The 26,294-nt window shown below is 37.8% G+C and overlaps 1 protein-coding gene across 4 annotated transcripts in view; it reads right to left on the bottom strand.

Annotated features, from left to right (window-relative positions):
* Nucleotides 1–26,294, bottom strand: part of CDKL5 (cyclin dependent kinase like 5) — a 188,907-nt gene that overhangs the window by 33,183 nt on the left and 129,430 nt on the right. For all 4 annotated transcript variants that reach the window (XM_082375527.1, XM_082375528.1, XM_082375529.1 and 1 more), the window contains 5 exons: nt 16,881–17,001; nt 14,930–14,989; nt 12,510–12,600; nt 8,591–8,780; nt 3,121–3,201 (listed from right to left, as the gene is read on the bottom strand). In XM_082375527.1, coding sequence (XP_082231653.1) covers nt 3,121–3,201; nt 8,591–8,780; nt 12,510–12,600; nt 14,930–14,989; nt 16,881–17,001 — 543 coding nt within the window. The remainder of the gene's footprint in view (nt 1–3,120; nt 3,202–8,590; nt 8,781–12,509; nt 12,601–14,929; nt 14,990–16,880; nt 17,002–26,294) is intronic.

Genomic DNA, 26,294 nt, shown 5'->3' with positions numbered 1-26,294 from the left:
ATATATGCACAAAATTATCAAATCTGCTTTAGGGGATGGCATAGAGGATAAATTTCTTCATGAAAGGATAAATGGTACTATTTATTTTTCAAATTCATTTTCAAAAATAGCTAAAAGACAAAAGGAATAATTCTATTTATATAACATTCAATAATAACAAGGAAGTATTAACCTTTGGTGATAGAGGTCAAAGTCCTGGTTTCCAAGAGTGGGAAGGGGCACCTGGGAAGGGGTCATGAAGAGATTTCCGGGGTGTTAATAATTTCCTATATCTCAATCCGGGTGGGGTTACATGGATACGTTTACATTATAAAGTTTTACTCCGAGGTACATTTATAATTTGTGTACCTTCTAAATATACGTTTCAATAAAATGTTTAGTTAACATTAAGGAAATTTGAGGGTAAATATATTAAATGAATGGGAATTCAACTGTTCAACTTTCAAACTGATGTAAATGCATAATGGTTCAGGTTATCTTCGTATTTTTAATCTGTGTTAGCGTTTACCAGGTGCCACGCTGATACTTGGTAATTACATTTGGTAATGATTTAACAAAAGAAGTTCAGTTATTTTTAACTAAAAGAGACAAAAGGCAGAAAACATGAAATTGTATTTCAGCTCTTCTATTTTACTCTATTTACATTTTAAAAGTTACCAAATAATTAAAGCCCTGATAAATAAATATAGACTGCGTGAAAGAACATATGACATAACGCAAATGATTTAAGAGATAATTTATGCCTAATTAACCTTAAAGAGCCTAGAGGATTTTTTAAATAGCATCTCTCAATCTGTGTTCAGAAGAACACTAGTGCTGTAGCATTTTATTTTTTTTTAAGTATTTAGTATTTAATTAAATTTGGGAAATGCTTCTTTACTGTGGGATTTCTGAAAGCCTTTATAAGTTAATGAATATTGTGAATCTCTAAGAAAGGCTATATGGTAAGTGGCCTTTCCCAAAGGACACAACCCCTCGCCCACCTCCGCCCCCACACCTATTTACACAGGGTTCCTTGGAACACAGATTAACATAGTTTTAAAGCAGAGCAAAGTTCTGAGAGTGCTGCTCAGCAATTTCCAACTGTGCTAAGTATGCCTTTAAAGGTTCTGTGCAGTGTAAACTCCTCTGTTTTTGACAGTTGACTGAATGGGCAGAAAATAAAATTGATCCATTGACAAGTATCTTTTTTTTTAAAATAAATTTATTTTATTTATTTACTTTTGGCTGCTTTGGCTCTCTGTTGCTGCGTGCGGGCTTCCTCTAGTTGCAGCGAGCGGGGGCTACTCTTTGTTGCGGTGCGTGGGCTTCTCATTGCGGTGGGTGGCTTCTCTTGTTGAGGAGCACGGGCTCTAGGCGCGCAGGCTTCAGTAGTTGTGGCACGTGGGCTCAGTAGTTGTGGCGCACGGGCTTAGCCGCTCCACAGCATGTGGGATCCTCCCGGACCAGGGCTCGAACCCGTGTCCCCTGCACTGGCAGGCAGACCCCCAACCACGGCGCCACCACGGAAGACCCAACAAGTATCTTTTGAAGGTCTACTATCAAATAACTAGCACTTGCTTATGCACTGGCTGGCTGCAATGAAAGCTGGAGAAATATGAAAAAGTAGTTCTCACTCAAGGGGCTATCTACTTGGGTAGAAAAGCTTGAATAAGAAACTGTGAGAGGGCTTCCCTGGTGGCACAGTGGTTAAGAATCCGCCTGCCGGGCTTCCCTGGTGGCGCAGTGGTTGAGAATCTGCCTGCTAATGCAGGGGACACGGGTTCAAGCCCTGGTCTGGGACGATCCCACATGCCGCGGAGCAACTAGGCCCGTGAGCCACAACTACTGAGCCTGTGCGTCTGGAGCCTGTGCTCCGCAACAGGAGAGGCCGCGATAGTGAGAGGCCCGCGCACCGCGATGAAGAGTGGCCCCCGCTCGCCGCAACTAGAGAAAGCCCTCGCACAGAAACGAAGACCCAACACAGCCAAAAATAAATAAATAAATTAATTAATTAAAAAAAAAAATACTCATGCTTGGGTCCCATCCCAAGCTTTGGAGTTAAAAAAAAAAAAGAATCCGCCTGCCAATGCAGGGAACACGGGTTCAGGCCCTGGTCCGGGAAGATCCCACATGCTGCGGAGCAACTAGGCCCGTGTGCCACAACTACTGAGCCTGCACTCTAGAGCCTGCCAGCCACAACTACTGAGCCTGCATGCCACAACTACTGAAGCCCGTGTGCCTAGAGCCCGTGCTCCTCAACAAGAGAAGCCACCGCAATGAGAAGCCCATGCATCGCAACAAAGAGTAGCCCCCGCTCGCCGCAACTAGAGAAAGCCTGCGCACAGCAACGAAGACCCAACACAGCCATAAACAAATAAATAAATATTTTTTTAAAAAGGAAAATTTATTAAAAAGAAAAACAGAAAAACTGTGGCACTCAGTAGTCCAGAGCATGAAGACCTTCTGGACAGGGGCACCAGCATGAGGAGGAACACTCAGGCATGGTAGTAGCAGTGATCTTGCGGTTGTCAAATGAAGAGCCAGAGGGAGAGAAATCAAGTTAGAAAAAGAGCAGAATTAGGTTCGCTGATAAAATAATCTTATGGGAGGCCTTGAATATGCAAAAAATATTAGAATCTCTTTTCTTTCAACATTCATTTTAAGATTTGTTTTAAAACCTTATGCCTGAGCAGCTCGAGTGCTGGATAAATTTTTAAATGATTTATTTCTCATTATTTATATTTAGATTGTTACTATTCTGTCCATTTTAGGAATCTAATTTAGGTATCTCATGGTCCTGTCTAGACGGAATGTTACAATACCAGATACTTCTGCAATTTAAAATAAACTGCAAGGGGATATATGTATATGTATAACTGATTCACTTTGTTATAAAGCAGAAACTAACCCACCATTGTAAAGCCATTATACTCCAATAAAGATGTTAAAAATAATAATAATAATAAAATAAATAAATAAATTGCATGCCTCTTCAGATGACACAGTCCCCCATTATTCACCACTATACACCTATTAACAAAACATTTAATTCATAAAAGCAGGCTATGGTCATATATAGACACAAGAGAAATCACAAACCAAAAGACATTTTGTACAGATAACATCAACTTGTCCCACCTTCATTAAGTCAAGTAAAACGCTATTTAAAATTCCAAGGTATCTTCTCTCCAATGACTGAGGATGGTTAACAGCTGGAAACTGTAACAACAACATGACAGAAGTATTAGCACATGGGTAAGGGTATGTGTGTGCATGTGCTTTGAGTGTTGGAGAAGGTAGCAGATGAGCAGAAGCTACTGCCCTAGTGCCAAAGTTAAATTTATTTCACATGTATATTACTTTTGGTGTCTACGTATTTGAGGTAGGGATTAATAGGATTGGGTGTTAAATGACAGGAAAACTCACAAGTGAAAGATGATACTTAAATCTAGTCGGACAATACTGAAGCATGTAAAACAAAACAAAATATAAAAATTTGAAACTATTCAGTTTATACAGTCTTGTCTACTTATACAAATAATTTGGTTATAATAGAGTTCATACAGAATTTGTCTGCTTATACAGACAATTCTTACACCCTTTTCACAACAACATATCATCTACTCCTGAAAATTAGAGAAGTAAAAAAAGAGAAAAAGGCCAGTACGTGAAAGGCTACAGAAGTACAAATAATGAATTCAGACACACGTTCTATTATTGCTTTTAATATACTCTTTGAATGACCTGTTTTCAATTCCTTCCTTTATGTAAGTTGGAACAGAAGGCAAACAGGCTCCTAAATTAACAAACGCATTTTTAAATAAAATGAGGGGAAAGGGTCAAGTTTATTCAGATGCTCTGTCCTTCCCTCTGCCAACTCACATTTCACAGTATCTAAGTGGATGGTAAAGCATTAGAGTCCAATGCCATGTACTCCCTCCCAATGGGAGGGCTACTTTGCTTTTAATATGTATTTCCTTTATACCAACATAAGAGCATTTCAAAGCCTGAAATCTCTAAACATGCTAAATAAGTGGATGAGAGAAGTAGTTATGTAGAAAAATTCAAACAAGGTATTAAGACGTCATCCCCACACAGTGCTAGGTATGGCAGGAGATGCAGAATATGGGTAAGACCAAAACCTTGCATGTAAGCAACCCTCAGTCTGATTGTGAAAGCAATCAGTACGAAACTGTGTGGCCATAAATTCTAGTTGAAGCTAAGAGAAAGGAGAGGCCAAGGTGGTTTGCAGCTGTAGAAGAAAGAATCATACATAGATAATATCTGAACTAGCTTTTGAAAGATAAGAAAAAATGTGAGGATAGAGAAAAGTAGGACAGCACCTTCTAGATAGAGGACGTAGAGGGAATAACATGAATTTAACACAGACACACAGGCAATAACCTAAAACTGGTTTCTGAGGGAAGTAATGCTCTGTGAGACATTTTAACAATTGTTATTCTTCTTATTTCAGAGATGAAGAAGGTGACGATCAGAAAATTCAAATAAATGGTTCAAGGCAGGTTACATAATTAAAAAGCAGAACTTGTATTTGCACCCAGGTCTGTGATCCAAACCCACATTTTTTCTAAACATGGGCACCTTTCCTAAAGGAGGTACAGAGGTTCCTCTGGATGTTACTGGAGCATTAAACATCAAAGAGAGAGACACCTGTCATGCTGTGATAAAAGACTCTATACCAGTAGATTTTAATTAATATCTTGCTTATGAGGTCTATCTTATGCTACCAAATACACCCTCCTTTTTTTCCAGAAGTAACATTTCATCAATAAGAAAATTAATGCCCAAGGTCAAAAGGTATTAGAAATATGATTTTTAAATGACCACACAAACTCCTAACTTTAAAAAATTAATTTATGTTTTTTGGAAAGAAAGACACCATTCTCATATTAGGTAATTCAACAAATAACCAAAACTCAAGCATAGAAGTTTAAAGTATACCTCAATCAGTAGTTTGTTTTTTCTTTCCTTTCTTTCTTGATCACTTGGCCAATACGATACAATGAGAGTGCCTCTTTACTGAGCACTTACTATGTGTCAGGCACTGGTCTGGGCATTTTACATATATTATAACGTTTAATCTTCACAACAACCCCATCAGGTGGTACTTCTGTTATCACCATTTTACACATGAAGAAAAAGAGGCACAAGGAACTTGCCGTAGGTCATTCAAGTAGTAAATATGGAGTCAGGCTTTGAACCTCAGCAGCCTAACTTCAAAGTCTAGGCCCTATATTATGGGATGGCAATTGTTATTTTTTTCAAAATAATACATACTGTTAGAGCAACATCTTGTTGATTTTCCAATCTCTACACAACTGAATCAAAATACAAATCACACTGGACTGGTTACTGGTAAGTCCATGTTTCAAGGCAGTTGCAGTTCACACACCCTGTACGCTTAGCTGAGAATGTCTCAGACATTCTCAAGTAAATGATAAAGGAAGACTCTTCCCTCAAAAGATGTGGTTAAACCTCCAAAAAGGTTAAACTAATTTAGTTAAAACACCACAAACACTTTCAGACTAAAATGTAAAAACATTACGGTTTATAAAAATCAAAGTGTCAGGGAAGCAGCAATTTCTCCAAAGGATATTTACAAGCAGCACTGTCATGTACTGTCTAGCATTTTACCGATAATACTATTTAGTGAGGAGGTCTGTAAACAAACAGGACCATAGACAAAGGAGTGAAAGATCTCCTTTGTTTGGCCTATCTAATCCAAATGCTACTCATTCTTCAATATCCATTTCAAACTGCAAATCCTCTATAAATCATTCCTAGTGAATCTAGCCAACTTTCTAGAATGTTTAACATTCTCAAGGTCTCAACTATATTTAGATGTATTAGAAAACAGTACAATGTAGTAAAGAATGTAGTACTTCATTATATACCACGCTTTATTATAAATTGTATTGTTTTCTAATTATTTCATGCACAAAAGTCTTAATTCTTCAGCTAGTTTACAAGTTATTAAAGCCAGGTACCATGGCAGATCTGTTTACACTCTCTTCAGAGAATCCAGCTTAGAGCCTCTTTAACCAGGCAAAGAATAAGGCAGCCAGAAGACCAAGCTTGATGCTCCAGGTCAAATATTCAATCATTTAATACTATTCAACCTAGTAAGAGCAACTCTAGGTGTGTTGTGAATATAACGGTGGCCATGATAGCTCATTTCTTTAAAGAATTCATTAGTCCAGTGAGGATACATTTTTCAAAAAGCTTTTTTTAAAAAAAATTTTTTATTACAATTTTTAAAAAATTGAAGTATAGTTAATTTACAGTGTTGTGTCAAACAGCTATTTAAAAGAGACTGCCATGTGTGTTACAAGAGCTATGACCAGAGTGCTTCAGGAGCACAGAAGGGGGAGGCACCCATTCCCCCTGGAGAAGTCTAGAAGGACTTCATGGAAGGACACTTGACCTGAGTCTGGGGGGAGGGAGGATGGAGAGCTTTCCAGGAAGTGGGGTAAGTATTGGGAGAATTATAGAAATGAAAACATAGCACTGCAGAAACAAGGAAATGGTGACAAGTTCAATGTGGCTGCAGAGCAGGGGGCAGGGGGTTGGAAAAGGTGGGAGACAAGGCTGGAGGGCTAGGAGCAAGGGGTTTTTAATGCTATCCTAAGGAGTTTAAATTTAATAAGCAATCTTGTAGAGGTTTTCAGCACAAAGACGACAGAATTAAATGGGCAGTTTGCAGGAAGATCATTCTAAAAGCAATGTGAAGACTGTAGTGAAGAGAGAAACTTGGAGAAATCAGTTTGGGAGTGGTTGTTCAGGTAAAAGGTGGTAAGAGTGAAAGAAGCATTAGAGATGGAGAGAAGGGAAACATAATTGAGCTTGACTGCTGATAATGCAGATTGGTTCAAGAGAGCATTCAAATATTCATCGAGTCCCTACTACATGTGCTGGGCTAAGCTAGATGCTGGAAATACAGCAATAAAACAGATGATTTCTAACATTAATAATTAAAAAATAAACAAAATAATTACATACTGTGATAAGTGCTATGATGGAAAAAGAAGGGTGCTATGGGAGAGACCAAGAAGGAGGTGGGGGAAGTATGTTGGGGGGTCAGAGACAGGGGGCATTCTTGGAGCTGAGATTTATAAAATGAGAAGGGGCCACGCAAGGGAAGTGCCTTCCTGGGAAAAGGAGTCACAAGTCCCAATTTCATGAAGCTGGAACACCTGGGAATGTTTATGGAAGTTAAAGAAAAAGAAAGGTAAGTGTGATGAAAGTCTGGAAAGGGATGGGAATGGAAAGGGGTATGAGCTGAAGTCAGGGAGCTAGAAGGGCCCAGAAAAGGCAAGGTCTGATGGGAAGGAGTTTGGATGCATTCTCAGTGAGACAGGAATTCATTAGTTATGACTCGCTTTATTTCTGACTAGAATAGATTTTCCTTTCTTCTGGACTGAGGGCAAGTCCTACTTATTATCATATTTTCAGCATCTAGTAGGACAAATGCTCAATAACTGTTGAACTATTTGCACCCTAATTAATGGTCATAATTTGGCTATTTTTCAGCTTACACAAGCAAAAATAAAAGGAGAAAAAAAGAAACTTGCCTGAGGTAACTCAGAAAGATTTGGAAGAGAGAGAAAGCAGGAAGGGGATGGAAGAGAAATGTTTGCATTTCTGTTCCTTTCTTTCTTCCACACTCATTGAGCCTAGCAGGAGGGATACTGTGCTGGGCATTCATGTGTGAGGAGGGGTACTCTTCAAAGTGAAATAAACTGAGGCCAGAAAGTCAAAGGAAAAAAACAAAGTGCTTTGCAAATGTCAAGAAAACATGGTTTGAGAATTATGCATTTAAGAGAAAGAAAAGAAGTGGTGGTGAGCTTATTTTATAGTTCCCACAAGGGCCACCAACTGGCATGTTGGCCCAAACAGGGTAGTTGAAAACTAAAAAAGTTGCTTTGGGGGTGGATGGAACAGAGAAGCAGCTTGTAACTGGCCACTCCAGTAAGATGCCTCCTGCGACTTGGCTGTCCCTCATTTGGGGAAAGTTTATACTTTAAGACTCTTTTTAGCATATTTTCTGAAATCAAGTTTTGCACAAAGTTAGCAAGTCTAGAAAAGGCTGCCCGAGACAATACACTAGTTTGAAAAGAAGAATTGATGTTTCACTAAACAGGAAATACCCACTAGAACAGCACCTTTAAATATGCAGAATGTGAGTATTCATCATCTTCCTCAAATCACTACAAATATGTTTGCTCAAATAAGCAATAGCCATTTATGCATTTTTCTATCTTTTGGGGATGCTTAATATTTTGCATAAAGAAACATTCTGAGATAACCAAAGTTTAGAATAATGCATACACTAAAAAAGATTTTGAAAAACTGGAACTTACAAATTAGGAAAATATTAGCAGCTCCCACTTTCGAATTTAGACTTTTTAAAATTCACAAATACTATGTAAAATTCAAAAATAAAATATTATAATGGGGATTATAAACACTGTAATGGGAAAGGCAATAGTATTCGATGGATAGCTTAGCATTCCACTGTGCAATGAACAATGATTTAAATACTAGTGTACGTACTGATTCCATTTGGGGTTTTAGCAAAGCCTCTTACCCGGAGCCCGTGGAAGCGAGGATTACTGTAGAAGAGCTTCATTTGCTCAGGTGGAAGTGGTCCTAGCACCTTCTGAATAGTAAAAAGTTGGTCAATTTCGCTTTCTCCAGGAAATAAAGGCTGTCCATCACTAAGCTCCCCAAGAATACAGCCCACCGACCACATATCTACAGACTTGCCATAGGGAGCTCTGAAAAGCAAAGGGAGAGATTATCTTGGCAACTGAAGAAATAAGTTTTAATAATTTCCAAATTATTTTGAACAGATTCATGATTTAAAGCATATTTGGGTATTTAAGGAATTAAACAATACCACATGGACAAAAGTGAGGCTGAAAAAAAGGAATTACGGATATCAAAGTAAAACTTCAGAACACAAGTGAATAAATCTATGCTAATAAAGCCATCAGTTTAATAAAAATTAGTTAGTATACACTGATTTGAAATCTATTCACATCCAGATATATTTTGAATATGAATGGATTAATAAACCCTAAATACAGCACACATGTCTGATGAGTTACCACTCACTTGGAGAATGAAATGCTCCCAAGAAATGTATTTTCTAGGTAATTATCCTTTAGCTCTCTAAATGTCAACAAGTTATACAGATCCATTTTTTGAGTTCAGCCTATTAAAATGTACCACTGACTTATGTGTCTTCTTAAACAACAAACACTTAATATTATTTAACCTCTGATTGCACAGAGTCAAAACAGCTAAGATTGTGCTAAACGCTATTGGATTATTTACTTCAATCTATTTATACCCTTTGTTTACGGGGCTTTATGACAGGCATTTCCCTCAAAGCATTTTTTCCACTTCTTTAGGGATTTATAGCTATCTTCCAAGGTCTGAGTTTACCAGAGGGCTTTTGGAGTACTACTGTTGCTAATCAGCTATACATGAAAATCTACGTATCCCCAAAAAATCTTTACATGTATACCGCAATATCTATAGCCTTAAGTCAAATTACATAAGGCAGATTAAGAAATCATATTTTTTAGTTTCAAACATAAATTATCTAAGTTTTAAGAAGGGAAAGCCAAAATAAAATATCTGGAAAAAAAAGGAATTAAAATTCTAGAATGCCATAGTGCTATAGTAGTAATATAAAACTTTTAACAAATACTCTAAAGCACTTTTAACATAATACAGAATATGTTTCTAGGATAATAAATCATTGTAACAATAAGTCAATATTTTATTTATCTCATTTCCTCCCATAAAAACCCAAGAACCATACTAGGAAACTTCATTTAGATTTTTTTGGTAGCTTGCTGGGAAGGGAAGGATACTGATCTTTCTTTCATACAAGTATGAGAAAGACAAAACTTGCGCTAGATGGAGAAAACTATGGAAAATCTTTACATACCCACCATAAGCTATTTTTCTTCTGTCAACTAATTTGAATAATTTATGCAGCTGTAACTACTTTGAATGTCAAGGACAAAGTCTTGAGAATGTACAAAAATCTGTAAATTCTTCATGTTAACCAAATATCAACTGATTTCAATGGGATTTTTATACAAATAATATGGTTCTTCAACCAGTACTTGACAATCATTTAATTAGTAATATTCAATTTGGCTCAAATTAGTTGGAGTCCCCACCTACTTTTGGTAGCTCCCATATAGCTCTAAACCTAACTCAGTTTATGAGCTATAAACATAGCTCAGTTTCCCAGGAGGTATTATTAGGCAGCAAATACTCTCTGAAGTTTCATAATAAGGCTGTCCTCAGAATGAACTCCTCAGGGACATCTTATAGACAAAACCATATTATAATGAGTCCCTCTACCATACTTGAATCCTCAGATGGGGTTCTAAGAATGATTTACTTCGTACTCATTTCTTCTTTGGCAAATCCTGTCCAGGAATTTCAAACTCCCAATCCCTCCCAAAAGAAGGGACAGATGAATGGACTACACATTAGAGTGAGTCCAGACAGAGGTACACAGAAGAAACATAGACAACACAAAAGAAAATCAATCCTAAATCCAAGTTGAAAAATGAGCACAGAAATTCTAAAATCTATCCACACAAGGAGGGATAATAAAGTGACTAGCCACCATTTATTTCACAGGATGAAGCACAAGCTTTTGATTTCAAAAAAAATGGTAAAGCTTTCAATAACTGACACCAATAATTCTTATAGGCTCTAGGTCAGCAATGAAACAAGAATTAACACCAAATGGTTGGTAGACACTGGGAAATCAATTGTTAACTTCAAAATAAACCCTCAATGAGAACCTGCTGCATAGTACAGGGAACTCCACTTCACTGTACAGTAGAAACTAACACAACATTGTAAAACAATTATACCCCAATAAAAAAATTTTTTTTAAATAATAAAAAAAATAAAGAAAATCAATTGACCACAAGTGTAAAAAAAATAAAAATAAAAATAAACCCTCAGTGGGGGGGTGGTAGTGGTGGTGGTGGTGGGATGAACTGGGAGATTGGGATTGACATATATACCCTAATATGTATAAAATAGATAACTAATAAGAACCTGCTGTGTAAAAAATAAATAAAATAAAATAAACCCTCAGTGAGTAGCTTAAACATATAGTCATCATGATCTTCAGAAGAAATACAGAAATTTATATTTCTATTATATAAAAAGTACCTTTATTTATTAAAATTTTTTTAAATTGAAGTATAGTTTACAATGTTGTAAAAAATATCTTTTAAAAATTAAATTTCTCATGTCCCCTAGATACATGTACGGCACACTAAAGAAAAGAGATGAAACCTATAATAATTTGTGCACTGGTCATCATTACCACCATATCTAATTTTATTTGTAGAGTGTGCCTTCTACCTCAATTCTTTGATGGTCCCAAAGAAGGAAATACGATCTAGGAAAAATAAGGAAATAATACAACTACGATAGGTAGAGAATTATTAGTGAAACTGTGTGATGGAGATCAAGACTACAGGTCCTTTCTTAGGTTCTAAAGTTAAAACATATTAAGAGGAAGAAGTATCTTATCAGAAAATGCTTTTCTGGTGTTGACAGGTGAATGAAATACCACTGAAAGTGGAAGGGTGGCACAAAGTGGATGGATATGGCAGTGTTGCTGAGAAAATCATCAATGTACTAGTTTGGAAAGCCATTTATCATCAAACAGGATTTACAATGTTCGGAAGGAAAATAGCAGTTGGTTCAATATTTACAGAAAAGTGGCTAGGCATAAGAGATACTTCATAAGTATCTGCTGAATGAACGAATGAATACATGAACAAACAGATAAGCCGGAATGTCAAACTCTGTGGATATCCACATTCTTAATGTGGAAGATTATTAACAAAGATGGCAGCAATAATTCCCCCCCCATTTCCATACACCTGCCACTTTGTAATGTGACTCTGCCACTCCTCCCATCAAGAGGCGAAGTTTATTCCTCCATCCCTTGAATCAGGGCTTAGACAAGTAACGTGCTTTGGCCAATGAGGCAAAAGTCATGCAAAGAGGCTTGAAAACCACCTTTGCTTTTGGGCTTGCCCTCTGCTCAGGGAATTCTTCTGTTATTATATGAAGAAACTTGGACTAACCCACTGGAGGATGAGTCCCCATGGAACAGAGATAGTTTGTCCCAGCTGAGGCCCTAAACCAACCAGCCTCCAGATGACCTGCTGACTGTAGCTACATGAGCAACTCCAGTTGAGACCAGCAGAAGAATCATCCAGTTGAACTCAAATAGCTGACTCCCCCAACCCGATGGCACCCAGAATTGTGAGCAAATAAAATGGTGCTTGCTTTATGTCATTAAGTTTTTAGGTGGTTTGCTATACTGCAATAGGTAACTGGCATCTAATTAACTCAAGTTCTTATCTTCCACAGATAATCCCAAAGTTAACAATAGAGGATCAGCAAATATGTAGATGTCATTCTATTCTGGGAAGGTAACTCACCCAAGTAAGAGTTCTGGGGACCGATACCACCTGGTGGCCACATATTCTGTATAATTAGCATTATTGCCTTCTGATAGATTCCGAGCAAAACCTGAAAGATAGCAAAGCCCAAAGGTGTAATTTTGAAAAAGAATTAATTTCATGTTGACAAAATATTTCAGTGCTATTAATACCTTAAAGGAACATCAAAAGAATATAATGATTGTTATTGAATGGGCTGTTTATTAACAGTGTCCTTGTCATTTAAAAAAGTTAGTCCAGGGCTTCCCTGGTGGCGCAGTGGTTAAGAATCTGCCTGCCAGTGTAGGGGACACGGGTTTGAGCCCTGGTCTGGGAAGATCCCACATGCCGCGGAGCAGCTAAGCCCGTGAGCCACAATTACTGAGCCTGCGTGTCTGGAGCCTGTGCTCCGCAACGGGAGAGGCCGCGATAGTGAGAGGCCCGCGCACCGCGATGAAGAGTGGCCCCCGCTCGCCACAGCTGGAGAAAGCCCTTGCACAGAAACGAAGACCCAACACAGCCAAAAATAAATAAATTAAAAAAAAAAAAAAAGTTAGTCCATTGTTCATTCATCAATTAAAATATACAATGTATTCACTACAAAGCCAGTCTCTCCTCTCTGATAAAGAAATCTGTTTTCAAAGTCATTGCATGCTTTTATAAGCATTCAGAGCTTTTCCAATAAGTGTAAATCTTAGAAACAAAATGAAGACTCCACAAGAGCCAGAAGTCAAAGCTAAATTAGCATGTTGCAGATAGTCATTAATTCTGCTATGTGGGACCTTAGATAGTATTTGTATATCTATTGGTGCTGATCAGCTCCAGCCATTATGTAAACAACTAACGGTAGGGTTTGGCAATGATGGAAACAAAGCAGGCTAAAATGATTTTTATCTCCTAATGTGACTGAGAAGCATATTAGCGATATCTTAATTACCTTACAGACTCTATTGCTACCCGACCCCCCAAGTAACAACCTTTTCAAGAGGTTTTGGGGCCACAAAATAAACTGGCAGGTAGGTTAATTACCCATCTAACTCACCAAAAGCAATATAGGTTCACTGTAAATAGTTACAGAGAACCAGAATATTAAAATTAAAGGTAAAAGTTAAGGTGTATGTCAGTTTCAATAAATAGAAAATAGTGTTTCTTAAAGTGGAACAGTAAAAAAATAAAAATAACCACAGCAAAGACAAACCCCCTAACTTCAGTTAATCAACACTTCTTTATAAGACATATTTGGAAGAAATATTCATATTTTTTAGTGGGATTCTTCAAGCCAGACAAAGCAGCTACACACTCTGGGAGGGAAAACAATCAGGAGGTTCTTGGTGGGGATGTGCAGGGCACAGAACGCCACATGTGGAGCCGTCATGTGGAACTTCCTGACCGTTTAAAGCTGTCTTTTCTTTAAGAAATGATGCTAGACGAAGGATACTTTTTTCCAATTATTAACCATTCTATATGCATCTTTTTTATTTATAACTTGCTTGACAAATTTCAGCTCCTAAGTACTTGTTAAGATGTTTAGGTACAGCAGGGCTCTTCTTTGCAGTATTTTTTTTTAATTAATTTATTTTTATTTTTTTGGCTGCATCGGGTCTTAGTTGCAGCACGCAGGCTCTTCGTTGCAGCACGCAGGCTCTTTGTTGCGGCACGTGGGCTCCTCTCTAGTTGTGGCGTGTAGGTTTTCTCTTCTCTAGTTGCAGCGTGCGGGCTCCAGAGTGTGTGGGCTCTGTAGTTTGCGGCACGCGGGCTCTCTATTTGAGGCACGTGAGCGCAGTAGCTGTGGTGCGTGGGCTTAGTTGCCCCATGGCATGTGGCATCTTAGTTCCCTGACCAGGAATCGAACCTGCATCCCCTGCATTGGAAGGATTCTTAACCACTGGACCACCAGGGAAGTCCCCCATTGAACATTTAAAGGGAATAAATGGAATCATTCTAAAAATGTCTTTTAACCTTACAGATATATAACTATTGCATATATACAATACATATGTATTTACATAGTTATATTTTCAGTGTTTATGATTATGCCTGAAACAATTTCTATCAATATTTAAAATATTAAAAATTTTTTTATCCTACTCAAGCCAGAAGGCCATAGTGGTATTTTCTGGAAAATTCTTTCTCTGAGGTCATTAAGTACTGGGCTTATGAATATAGGCACATGCATGTATTTGCTTTGAATTCTCATTAAACAAATACTGCACGATGAATTTTTTAAAATAGTAGACAAAACTATGCAAAGAGAGAGTAGAACTCTTCCCAAAATCTTTTTAATATACAACCCAATAGAATGTTCATTTGCTAATTTAAGTCAAAAGATAAAAAATACTTTTAATACACCTGTAAAAGCTACCTAAGTGTTATATTAAATTAATTCTGTACTTACAGGGCTCAATTTCTTTTTAACTTACCAAAGTCACACAGTTTCAAAACATCATTGTGGCTGATTAAGAGATTTTCTGGTTTTATATCTGGAGTATCAAGATTAAAAAACAATTATTAAAAAATGTTCCATGTACTGCTGACTGACACTGTTAGAGCACTGTAATGGCACCTAATTAGAAATATCCAGAGTAATATGAATAGAAAACTGTGGCAGTGAAAAGCAGAGTAACACATTTTATGCTGGTACACAAAAGTTCCAATTAATTTCTTTTTGAAAAACATGCAGACCACCATTTCAAAAATATTTTTCCCCTTAAATCTTAAAGGCATTAATTGGATCTCTGAAAGGAATTCAAGAATGATTAAATCTAGGCTACCACATTTTAAGGAACTATTTTTACTTTATAAAATACTAATAATACAAATTTTTGGAGATAGACTATAAAATGTTTACACCCAGAAGATACTTTAAAAACACATATGAGAGTAAGTAGGTAGCATTATATTTACTGGAGAAAAAAATACAAATAAGATACATTGTTCGTTATGATTTTCTGTATAATTTCTATATTTATATATCTCTTTAGGTTTTCTATGATGTGGTTCACTATCATAAATGTCTAGTGCTGAAGCTATGATGGATGAGTCAAGATAAGATTTCTCATTTTTTCCATGGATCTTTTGAAGATGTGGTGGGAGTTAAGGAGTAGAAATACATAGAAAATGCAGTTTAATTCCCTCCCTTTGGAGGCATCTCACAATTCTATTTTTAGAGTACCCATCATCTATATTATATGGTAGAAGTGAAAATGGAGAAAGGGAAGAGGTAGGAGTGAGATCTGTAGATTTCAGAATCATGGTTTCTGAATTAATTCACAACCATTAATTCACTATACACTTAACCAAATCACAGTATCACTATGGAAATGCAGCTAAATCGGTTTCTTAATAGCCTCAAACTGTAGTAGAGACTGTTATTAGAATCATTACCCTAGACACTAGATGTCCAGGTGACCAAGACATCTCTCCATGCTGCCAACAACCTTCATAATGTAACTGCTATGAAAGTCAAATGCAAGAGAAATACAAACTGTCTCTTTCCAGAAATAATAGGAGTTGACATTCTTCACATGACCTTTAAGCTATTCTTAAAGTGAGGCTATTTTTAAAGTGATATCCTTGTGTGCCTGTTTAGATAAATTAAAATGTAGTATTCATTTGTCTGATAATTCAAAGATAAGAAGTGGATACTGCAACATTTTCTGACAAACATCTTTTAGCTTCATTATTGTATCAATTTGTGTCCCTTGAATGCAAGAGATTACCAGGAAAAGATAAATGGTATAGATTAAAGATCTTGCTGAGCAAGTAATTTCCCTTTTACTGCTATAAACCACGCACTTCATGGCAATAAAGGACAAAATAGAACAGTTTATGGAAGTATAATCATGGCCTTTATGCAAGGTTGATCATGCCTACAACCTGCAAACAATGGGCACTTTTCATGAACAGGTAGGGAAAATCAGGAGGTAAAGGTACATACTAGAGATCTTGGTCTAAGAGGAAACGAGAAGTGACTGTCAATGGGGGCCAGTGACTTAGCACCACCTCTAAAGCCTGATTCTGGCTTGTTTCACATTACCTGGTCTACCTGCAGGACCAAAAGGCAATGGAGAGGGTAGTTCCCCCCCGCAAGTAAGCTTCAAAGTTTGCATTTGTTGAGTTCGTTTTATCACTAGGTGCTTCTGCTGTTGAAAGCGGATCTGGTTTTACGAACACAGAGATCTCACCATAATATCCAAATAAATGTGCAGTCCATCCTTTTGGTGGTACAAAAGGAGACTTGGAGCCCAAACAATGTTTCATATCCTATACTTTCAAAATGTATTTAATTTAAATGGAATGTCAGTGCCTGTGTGAAATATTTTGTTAACTTTGATATTTTAATATTTTCCATTTCAAAAATTCCATACTTACCTCGATGAACAATATCATTCTTATGGCACCAGTGAATAGCTTTGATTAGCTGATAGATATAACTTTTTACTTTTTCAGGTGGAACTCCATTTGGCATTTCTTCCAGCAATTCAAGCATATTCTAAAAATTAAATAGAGAGCCATTGATCTCCAAAATTAGGTGGCACATAAATCATGTATTAACAATTTTAAAAAGCACCTTGGACGATAATTCATCTAATACACAGCATGCATATTTTTAAAATTGTTTTGCTTTCCATCTACGAGCTTTCTCGTGAAGCAGCATATTGTATTAAATCAAGGTTCTCTTTTAAGAGAAATTCCATTTTTACTACTCCCCAATGCTATCTCAAATAATAACCCTGTGCACTTTTCACTTTCCCTAAAACCTATCAGGCATCATTTTAGCCTAATTTCGAGGGAAAAACAACATAAAGTAGAGAAAAGACACTGTAATGTATAGAAGAGAGGGGAAACAGTCATTTTAACATAGTGCACTGTACATCTCCAATAGAACTTTGAAATAAAATCAAGCCTTGAAATATTTCTGAGAGACCTGGAAAATATTCTTAAATGATCCCTAAGGTTAGCAGTGATCAATATAATCAGAACAAATATTTAAACAGGCTACAAAATACTGTTGAAATAAAAATTCACAGACTCCAAACAAACCGATATTCAAAAATCTTAGTCTGGAGTCAGAGACCATTCTAAAACTCATGCACATTTTTTAAGTAGAAATTCCACTTAACCAATTTCTGCTGAATTTCCAGATTAACTAAATATTCTCCATTCCCTCTGTAAAGCATAAGACTAAGGTCTACAGCATGATTAGAGCTTATTGTTTGTAGATGACCATCTAGGACAGCAGTTCTCAAAGTGTGATCTGTGGATCTCGGAGGAGGGGGGTCTCAGAGGACCCATGAAATCAAAACTATAGTCATGACAGCACTCAGTAATTTGCCTTTTTCACTGTGTTGGTATTTACACTGATGGCACAAAGCAATGATGGGTAAACTGGTGGCACCTTAGCATGAATCAAGGCATTGGATTTTTCAATGCCACCACGTTACAGTTAAAAAAAAAAAAAAAAAAAGAAAAAGGCCAATTTTAGTAAAGGATGTCTTTAATGAAGCAGTAAAAATTATTACTTTTATTAAATTTCAGTTCTTGAGTACATGTCTTTTTAGGAATCTACATGATAAAATGAGGAATACACATAAAGCACTTCTGCTGCATATCAAAATACGATAGCTGTCATGGGGAAAAGCACTTGGGTAACAGAGTTATAAACTGAACTAGTCATTTTTCTTCAGGTACACCATTTTTACTTGAAAGAATGACTGATACACAGGCATTTATGTTAACATGTAATGGGTCTATTATTATTTTTAAATGAATTAATAAATATTTTTATATTGCTCAGTTTTGACTTCTAATATGATAAATATTAATAGATAAAACTCACATAAATACAAAGCTCTTAGGGTTCCCAATAATGTTAAGACTGTAAATGGAGTCCTAAGACCAAAAAGTTGCTGCTCTACTACAACTTTACAATGTGGTTCCCACCAGTCAAGTTGTATTCATATAAACAATCAGTTGTTTATAATACTCCCATATGTATTTATAACAGATGCACTTGTTATTTTAATATAATTCAATATCATATAAACCAATGAAATAATGTTTTTAAAAAAGAGGTTTGCTGTTTACAAGAAAACGAAGTTTAATACTTTGAAAAGACGTAATACAGGAAAGCTACCACTCATAATGCTATCTAATCGATTGTGAGTGCAACAATTATAAAACACTGGCAAGGGACGGTGGTGTGGTACGGATTCTTCACTGAAACTACTTTGCAATGTTTTTTTGTTTTTTAACATCTTTATTGGAGTATAATTGCTTTCCAATGGTGTGTTAGTTTCTGCTATAATAACAAAGTGAATCAGCTATACGTATACATATATCCCCATATCTCCTCCCTCTTGCGTCTCCCTCCCACCCTCCCTATCCCACCCCTCTAGGTGGTCACAAAGCACCGAGCTGATCTCCCTGTGCTATGCGGCTGCTTCCCACTAGCTATCTATTTTTAATTTGGTAGTGTATATATGTCCATGCCACTCTCTCACTTCGTCCCAGCTTACCCTTCCCCCTCCCCGTGTCCTCAAGTCCATTCTCTACGTCTGTGTCTTTATTCGTGTCCTGCCCCTTGGTTCATCAGAACCTTTTTTTTCTTTTTTTTAGATTCCATATATATGTGTTAGCATACGGTATTTGTTTTTCTCTTTCTGACTTACTTCACTCTGTATGACAGACTCTAGGTCCATCCACCTCACTACAAATAACTCAATTTCGTTTCTCTTTATGGCTGAGTAATATTCCATTGTATATATGTTACCACATCTTCTTTATCCCTTCATCTGTCAATGGACACTTAGGCTGCTTCCATGTCCCGGCTATTGTAAATACTGCTGCAATGAACATTGTGGTCCATGACTCTTTGAATTATGGTTTTCTCAGGGTATATGCCCAGTAGTGGGATTGCTGGGTTGTATGGTAGTTCTATTTTTAGTTTTTTAAGGAACCTCCATACTGTTCTCCATAGTGGCTGCATCAATTTACATTCCCACCAACAGTGCAAGAGGGTTCCCTTTTCTCCACACCCTCTCCAGCACTTATTCTTTGTAGATTTTTTGATGATGGCCTTTCTGACCGGTGTGAGGTGATACCTCATTGTAGTTTTGATTTGCATTTCTCTAATGATTAGTGATGTTGAGCAGCTTTTCATGTGTTTGTTGGCAATCTGTATATCTTCTTTGGAGAAATGTCTATTTAGGTCTTCTGACCATTTTTGGATTGGGTTGTTTGTTTTTTTGATATTGAGCTGCATGAGCTGCTTGTATATTTTGGAGATTAATCCTTTGTCAGTTGCTTCGTTTGCAACTATTTTCTCCCATTCTGAGGGTTGTCTTTTCATCTTGTTTATGGTTTCCTTTGCTGTGCAAAAGCTTTTAAGTTTCATTAGGTCCCATTTGTTTATTTTTGTTTTTATTTCTATTTCTCTAGGAGGTGGGTCAAAAAGGATCTTGCTGTGATTTACGTCAGAGTGTTCTGCCTATGTGTTCCTCTAAGAGTTCTATAGTGTCTGGCCTTAGATTTAGGTCTTTAATCCATTTTGAGTTTATTTTTGTGTATGGTGTTAGGGAGTGTTCTAGTTTCATTCTTCTACATGTAGCCGTCCAGTTTTCCCAGCACCACTTATTGAAGAAGCTGTCTTTTCTCCACTGTATATTCTTGCCTCCTTTATGAAAGATAAGGTGACCATATGTGCGTGGGTTTATCTCTGGCTTTCTATCCTGTTTCATTGATCTATATTTCTGTTTTTGTGCCAGTACCATACTGTCTTGATTACTGTAGCTTTTTTTTTTCTTAATTAATTAATTAATTTATTTTTGGCGTGTTGGGTCTTCGTTTCTGTGCGAGGGCTTTCTCCAGTTGTGGCGAGCGGGGGCCACTCGTCATCGGGGTGTACGAGCCTCTCACTGTTACGGCCTCTCCCATTGCAGAGCACAGGCTCCAGACACACAGGCTCAGTATTTGTGGCTCATGGGCTTAGTTGCTCCGTGGCATGTGGGATCTTCCCAGACCAGGGCTCGAACCCGTGTCCCCTGCATTGGCAGGCAGATTCCTAACCACTGCACCACCAGGGAAACCCTACTGTAGCTTTATAGTATAGTCTTTTCTTTCTCAAGATTGCTTTGTCTATTCGGGGTCTTTTGTGTTTCTATAAAAATTGTGAAATTTTTTGTTCCAGTTCTGTGAAAAGTGCCATTGGTAGTTTGATAGGGATTGCATTGGGTAGTATAGTCATTTTCACAATGTTGATTCTTACAATCCAAGAACATGGTATATCTCTCCATCTGTTGGATGGAGAGATCTCCAGATGTTTGTATCATCTTTAATTTCTTTCATCAGTGTCTTATAGTTTTCTGCATACAGGTCTTCTGTCTCTTTAGGTAGGTTTGTTCCTGGGTATTTTATTCTTTTTGTTGCAATGGTAAATGGGAGTGTTTCCTTAATTTCTCTTTCAGATTTTTCAACATTAGTGTATAGGAATGCAAGAGATTTCTATGCATTCATTTTGTATCCTGCTACTTTACCAAATTCATTGATTAATTCTAGTAGTTTTCTGGTAGCATCTTTAGGATTCTCTGTGTATAGTATCATGTCATCTGCAGTGACAGTTTTACTTCTTCTTTTCCGATTTGGATTTCTTTTTCTTCTCTGATTGCTGTGGCTAAAACTTCCAAAACTATGTTGAATAATAGTGGTGAGAGTGGGCAACCTTGTCTTGTTCCTGATCTTAGAGGAAATGGTTTCAGTTTTTCACCATTGAGAACGATGTTGGCTGTGGGTTTGTCATATATGGCCTTTATTATGTTGAGGTAAGTTCCCTCTGTGCCTACTTTCTAGAGAGTTTTTTATCATAAATGAGTGTTGAATTTTGTTGAAAGGTTTTTCTGCATCTAATGAGATTATCATATGGTTTTTATCCTTCAATTTGTTAGTATGGTGTATCACATTGATTGATTTCATATATTGAACAATCCTTGCATTCCTGGGATAAACCCCACTTGATCATGGTGTATGATCCTTTTAATGTGCTGTTGGATTCTGTTTGCTAATATTTTGTTGAGGATTTTTGCATCTATGTTCATCAGTGATATTGGTCTGTAGTTTTCTTTTTTTGTGACATCTTTGTCTGGTTTTGTTATCAGGGTGATGGCGGCCTCGTAGAATGAGTTTGGGAGTGTTCCTCTCTCTGCTATATTTTGGAAGAGTTTCAGAAGGTTAGGTGTTAGCTCTTCTCTCAATGTTTGATAGAATTCGCCTGTGAAGCCATCTGTTCCTGGGCTTTTGTTTGTTGGAAGATTTTTTTTTTTAAGCGTTTTGGTTATTTTTAGTTAAAGAAAAACAGCCTTTTCCAAGGGCAACAAAGTGAACTCAAAGTCAGAAGGAAACAGGGTGTGTGGGTTTCTCACAATCTCTTGCTCCATAAACCTGGATGTGATTTTCCTCCTGGAAAATCAGGTGCGACTGGCCAGCAGAGGGATGACTTTGGTGGGGTAGGTGGAGCTGCAGCCGGATTGGTCTGAGAGGGCTCTAAGGTGACTTCCATATGCCAGTCAGTTGACATGATTAACGCTATTATTCTTGAGGGGCATTAAATTAAGGAATGACGCAGGGAGCCAAGAGAGCGGCTTATTTGGTTGGTTCTCAATCACAATCAGGAAATAGTCTTTAACTGGTGCAACCATAATTTTATTTTTCTTGGAGCAAATTCGAAGGAAGGTGAGGTCATTCTGGGGGTCAATTTCACGCACGGTGCTCCGGGCCTTCTAGATGAAGTTGTGCATGAGGTTGGCGTACGGTGTGGTGTTGGGATTGTCCATGGTGCTCCTGATGGGAATGCCTTCTGTGTTCACCACGATGATTCCCTGCACGCCCTTCTGGCTCTGAATTTGCTTCAGTGTCTCCTCCACCTCTGCCATCTCGGACCGATCTGGTAGCTCCGCGTCACCAGCCCTCAGCTCAGTCCCTGTTGGAAGATTTTTAATCACAGTTTCAATTTCAGTGCTTGTGATTGGTCTGTTCATATTTTCTATTTCTTCCTGGTTCAGTCTCGGAAGGTTGTACTTTTCTAAGAAATTGTCCATTTCTCCCAGGTTGTCCATTTTATTGGCATATAGTTGCTTGTAGTAATCTCTCATGATCCTTTGTATTTCTGCAGTGTCAGTTGTTACTTCTCCTTTTTCATCTCTAATTCTGTTGATTTGAGTCTTCTCCCTTTTTTTCTTGATGAGTCCGGCTAATGGTTTATCAACGTTGTTTATCTTCTCAAAGAACCAGCTTTTAGTTTTATTGATCTTTGCGATCGTTTCCTTCATTTCTTTTTCATTTATTTCTGATCTGATCTTTATGATTTCTTTCCTTCTGCTAACTTTGGGGTTTTTTTGTTCTTCCTTCTCTGATTGCTTTAGGTATAAGGTTAGGTTGTTTATTTGAGATTTTTCTTGTTTCTTGAGGTAGGCTTGTATTGCTATAAACTTCCCTCTTAGAACTGCTTTTGCTGCATCCCACAGGTTTTGGGTCGTCGTGTTTTCATTGTCATTTGTTTCTAGGTATTTTTTGATCTCCTCTTTGATTTCTTCAGTGATCTCTTTGTTATTTAGTAGCATATTGCTTAGCCTCCATGTGTTTGTATTTTTTACAGTTTTTTTCCTGTAACTGGTATCTAGTCTCATAGCACTGTGGTCGGAAAAGATACTTGATAAGATTTTAATTTTCTTAAATTTACCAAGGTTTGATTTGTGACCCAAGATATGATCTATCCTGGAGAATGTTCCATGAGCACTTGAGAAGAATGTGTGTTCTGTTGTTTTTGGATGGAATGTCCTATAAGTATCAATTAAGTCCATCCTGTTTAATACTTCATTTAAAGCTTGTGTTTCCTTATTTATTTTCATTTTGGATGATCTGTCCACTGGTGAAAGTGGGGTGTTAAAGTCCCCTACTATGACTGTGTTACTTTCGATTTCCCCTTTTATGGCTGTTAGCATTTGCCTTATATATTGAGGTGCTCCTATGTTGGGTGCATAAATATTTACAATTGTTATATCTTTTTCTTGGATTGACCCCTTGATCATTATGTAGTGTCCTTCTTTGTCTCTTGTAATTGTCTTTATTTTAAAATCTATTTTTTCTGATATGAGAATTGCTACTCCAGCTTTCTTTTGATTTCCATTTGCATGGAATATCTTTTTCCATCCCCTCACTTTCAGTCTGTATGTGTCCCTAGGTCTGAAGTGGGTCTCTTGTTGACTGCATATATATGGGTCTTGTTTTTGTATCCATTCAGCCAGTCTATGTCTTTTGGTGGGAGCATTTAATCCATTTACACTTAAGGTAATTATCGACATGTACATTCCTATTACCATTTTCTTAATTGTTTGGGGTTTGTTATTGTAGGTCTTTTCCTTCTCTTGTGTTTCCTGCCTAGAGAAGTTCCTTTAGCATTTGTTGTAAAGCTGGTTTGGTGGTGCTGAATTCTCTCAGCTTTTGCTTGTCTGTAGAGGTTTTAATTTCTCTCTCGAATCTGAATGAGATCCTTGCTGGGCAGAGTAATCTTGGTTGTAGGTTTTTCCCTTTCATCATTTTAAATATGTCCTGCCCCTCCCTTCTGGCTTGCACAGTCTCCACTGAAAGATCAGCTTTTAGCCTTATGGAGATTCCCTTGGATGTTATTTGTTGCTTTTCCCTTGCTGCTTTTAATATTTTTTCTTTGTATTTAATTATTGATAGTTTGATTAATATGTGTTTTGGCGTGTTTCTCCTTGGATTTATCCTGTATGGGACTCTCTGTGCTTCCTGGACTTGATTAACTATTTCCTTTCCCATATTAGGGACGTTTTCAACTATAATCTCTTCAAATATTTTCTCAGTCCCTTTCTTTTTCTCTTCTTCTGCTGGGACCCCTATAATTCGAATGTTGGTGCGTTTAATGTTGTCCCACAGGTCTCTGAGACTGTCCCCAATTCTTTTCATTCTTTTTTCTTCATTCTGCTGTGAGGTAGTTATTTCCACTATTTTATCTTCCAGGTCACTTATCCGTTCTTCTGCCTCAGTTATTCTGCTATTGATTCCTTCTAGAGAATTTTAAATTTCATTTATTGTGTTGTTCATCATCGTTTGTTTGGTCTTTAGTTTTTCTAGGTCCTTGTTAAACGTTTCTTGTATTTTCTCCATTCTATTTCCCAGATTTTGGATCACCTTTACTATCATTACTCTGAATTCTTTTTCAGGTAGACTGCCTATTTCCTCTTCATTTGTTTGGTCTGGTGGGTTTTTACCTTGCTCCTTCATCTGCCTTCTAATTTTGCTTAACTTACTGTGTTTGGGGTCTCCTTCTCACCGTCTGCAGGTTCGTAGTTCCCATTGTTTTCGGTGTCTGCCCCCAGTGGGTAAGGTTGATTCAGTGGGTTGTATAGGCTTCCTGATGGAGGGAACTGGTGCCTATGTTCTGGTGGATGAGGCTGGATCTTGTCTTTCTGGTGGGCAGGGCCGTGCCTGGTGGTGTGTTTTGGGGTGTCTGTGAACTTATTATGATTTTAGGCAGCCTCTCTGCTAATGGGTGGGGTTGTGTTCCTGTCTTGCTAGTTGTTTGGCATGGGGTGTCCAGCACTGGAGCTTGCTGGTCGTTGAGTGGAGCTGGGTCTTATTGTGGAGACAGAGATCTCTGGGAGAGCTCTTGCTGATTGATACTATGTGGGGCCAGGAGGTCTCTGGTGGTCCAATGTCCTGAACTCGGCTCTCCCACCTCAGAGCTCAGGCTTGACACCCGGCCGCAGCACCAAGACCCTGTCAGCCACACGGCTATGTGTCAGGTTAGCCTGCTTCAGGGTAGTAGAGGCCTGGGTCAGACCTTGGAAGCTGATGGGGATTGAGGCCGACTCCTGGTCCAGGACAGGGCGAAGGTCCAAAGGAGGTGGGGAGGGCGTGTCCTAGGAAACGGTTGGGTCAATGCGTCCAGGCTGGGTGGGGGTGGTGCTGGGGAAAGGGAGGCCCAAGGATCTGGATCCAAGAAACTGGATGATGTTTTCCCAAGATTGCCAGGGCCACGAGTCAGGAATCGTCATGGAGAGAAGCCAAGGACAGTGCCAGGATCACACAGCTGGTAAATAATGGAGTTTGGCTTAAACTCAGGCCAGTCATCTCTGAAGTGCACATTTTTGTACCCTTATCCTATGCTACTCTCAAAGATTCTCAGCGAAATAGTCCTGCCCCTGCTTCCTCAGCTCTTTCTGCTTTCCTCCATCCCAACATGCACAATAATATATTGCAATAAACTGTTTACTTGCCATTCCTTTGCAATGTTTTTAAGTTTTCACTTCACTTTAAAGAAGCTGACACAGGATATCATTGATACATTATGGGTAGGATGTATGTAAGAAAACCCATCAGAACTCCAACCAGAAGATCAATACTCAAAAGGCCTTGACCCTGCCTCTAAAGAGAGTGGAAAGTGAATGTATATTGATATGTTTTAAGTTAAAACAAAATGTTTAAAGTATATATGCATCATTTTTTAGTGATTCTCCACTCAAATTGTCTTTTTCAATTAACAAATGCACAGGAGGTCCCAAATGCACAGGAGGAATAAGAGGGCTTTGTAATAAAGAACATAAATTGTATGTCTCATTTCATATTCAACTCTAAATTCCTGAGTTATAGAGAGGAATGTCCCCCAATATCCATTCTTCCCTTACTAGAGTAATACAACTTGTAAGTGGATCCCTCAGTGTCCAGAATGAAGAGTACATTTTCTTTGTGCCTTGCAGCTAGTGTGGCCAC

Source organism: Balaenoptera borealis (assembly GCF_965194805.1).
Source record: "Balaenoptera borealis genome assembly, chromosome: X".
NCBI lineage: Eukaryota > Metazoa > Chordata > Mammalia > Artiodactyla > Balaenopteridae > Balaenoptera > Balaenoptera borealis.
The sequence above is the reverse complement of the archived record's forward strand: the minus strand, read 5'-3'. Positions and strand labels throughout refer to the sequence as shown.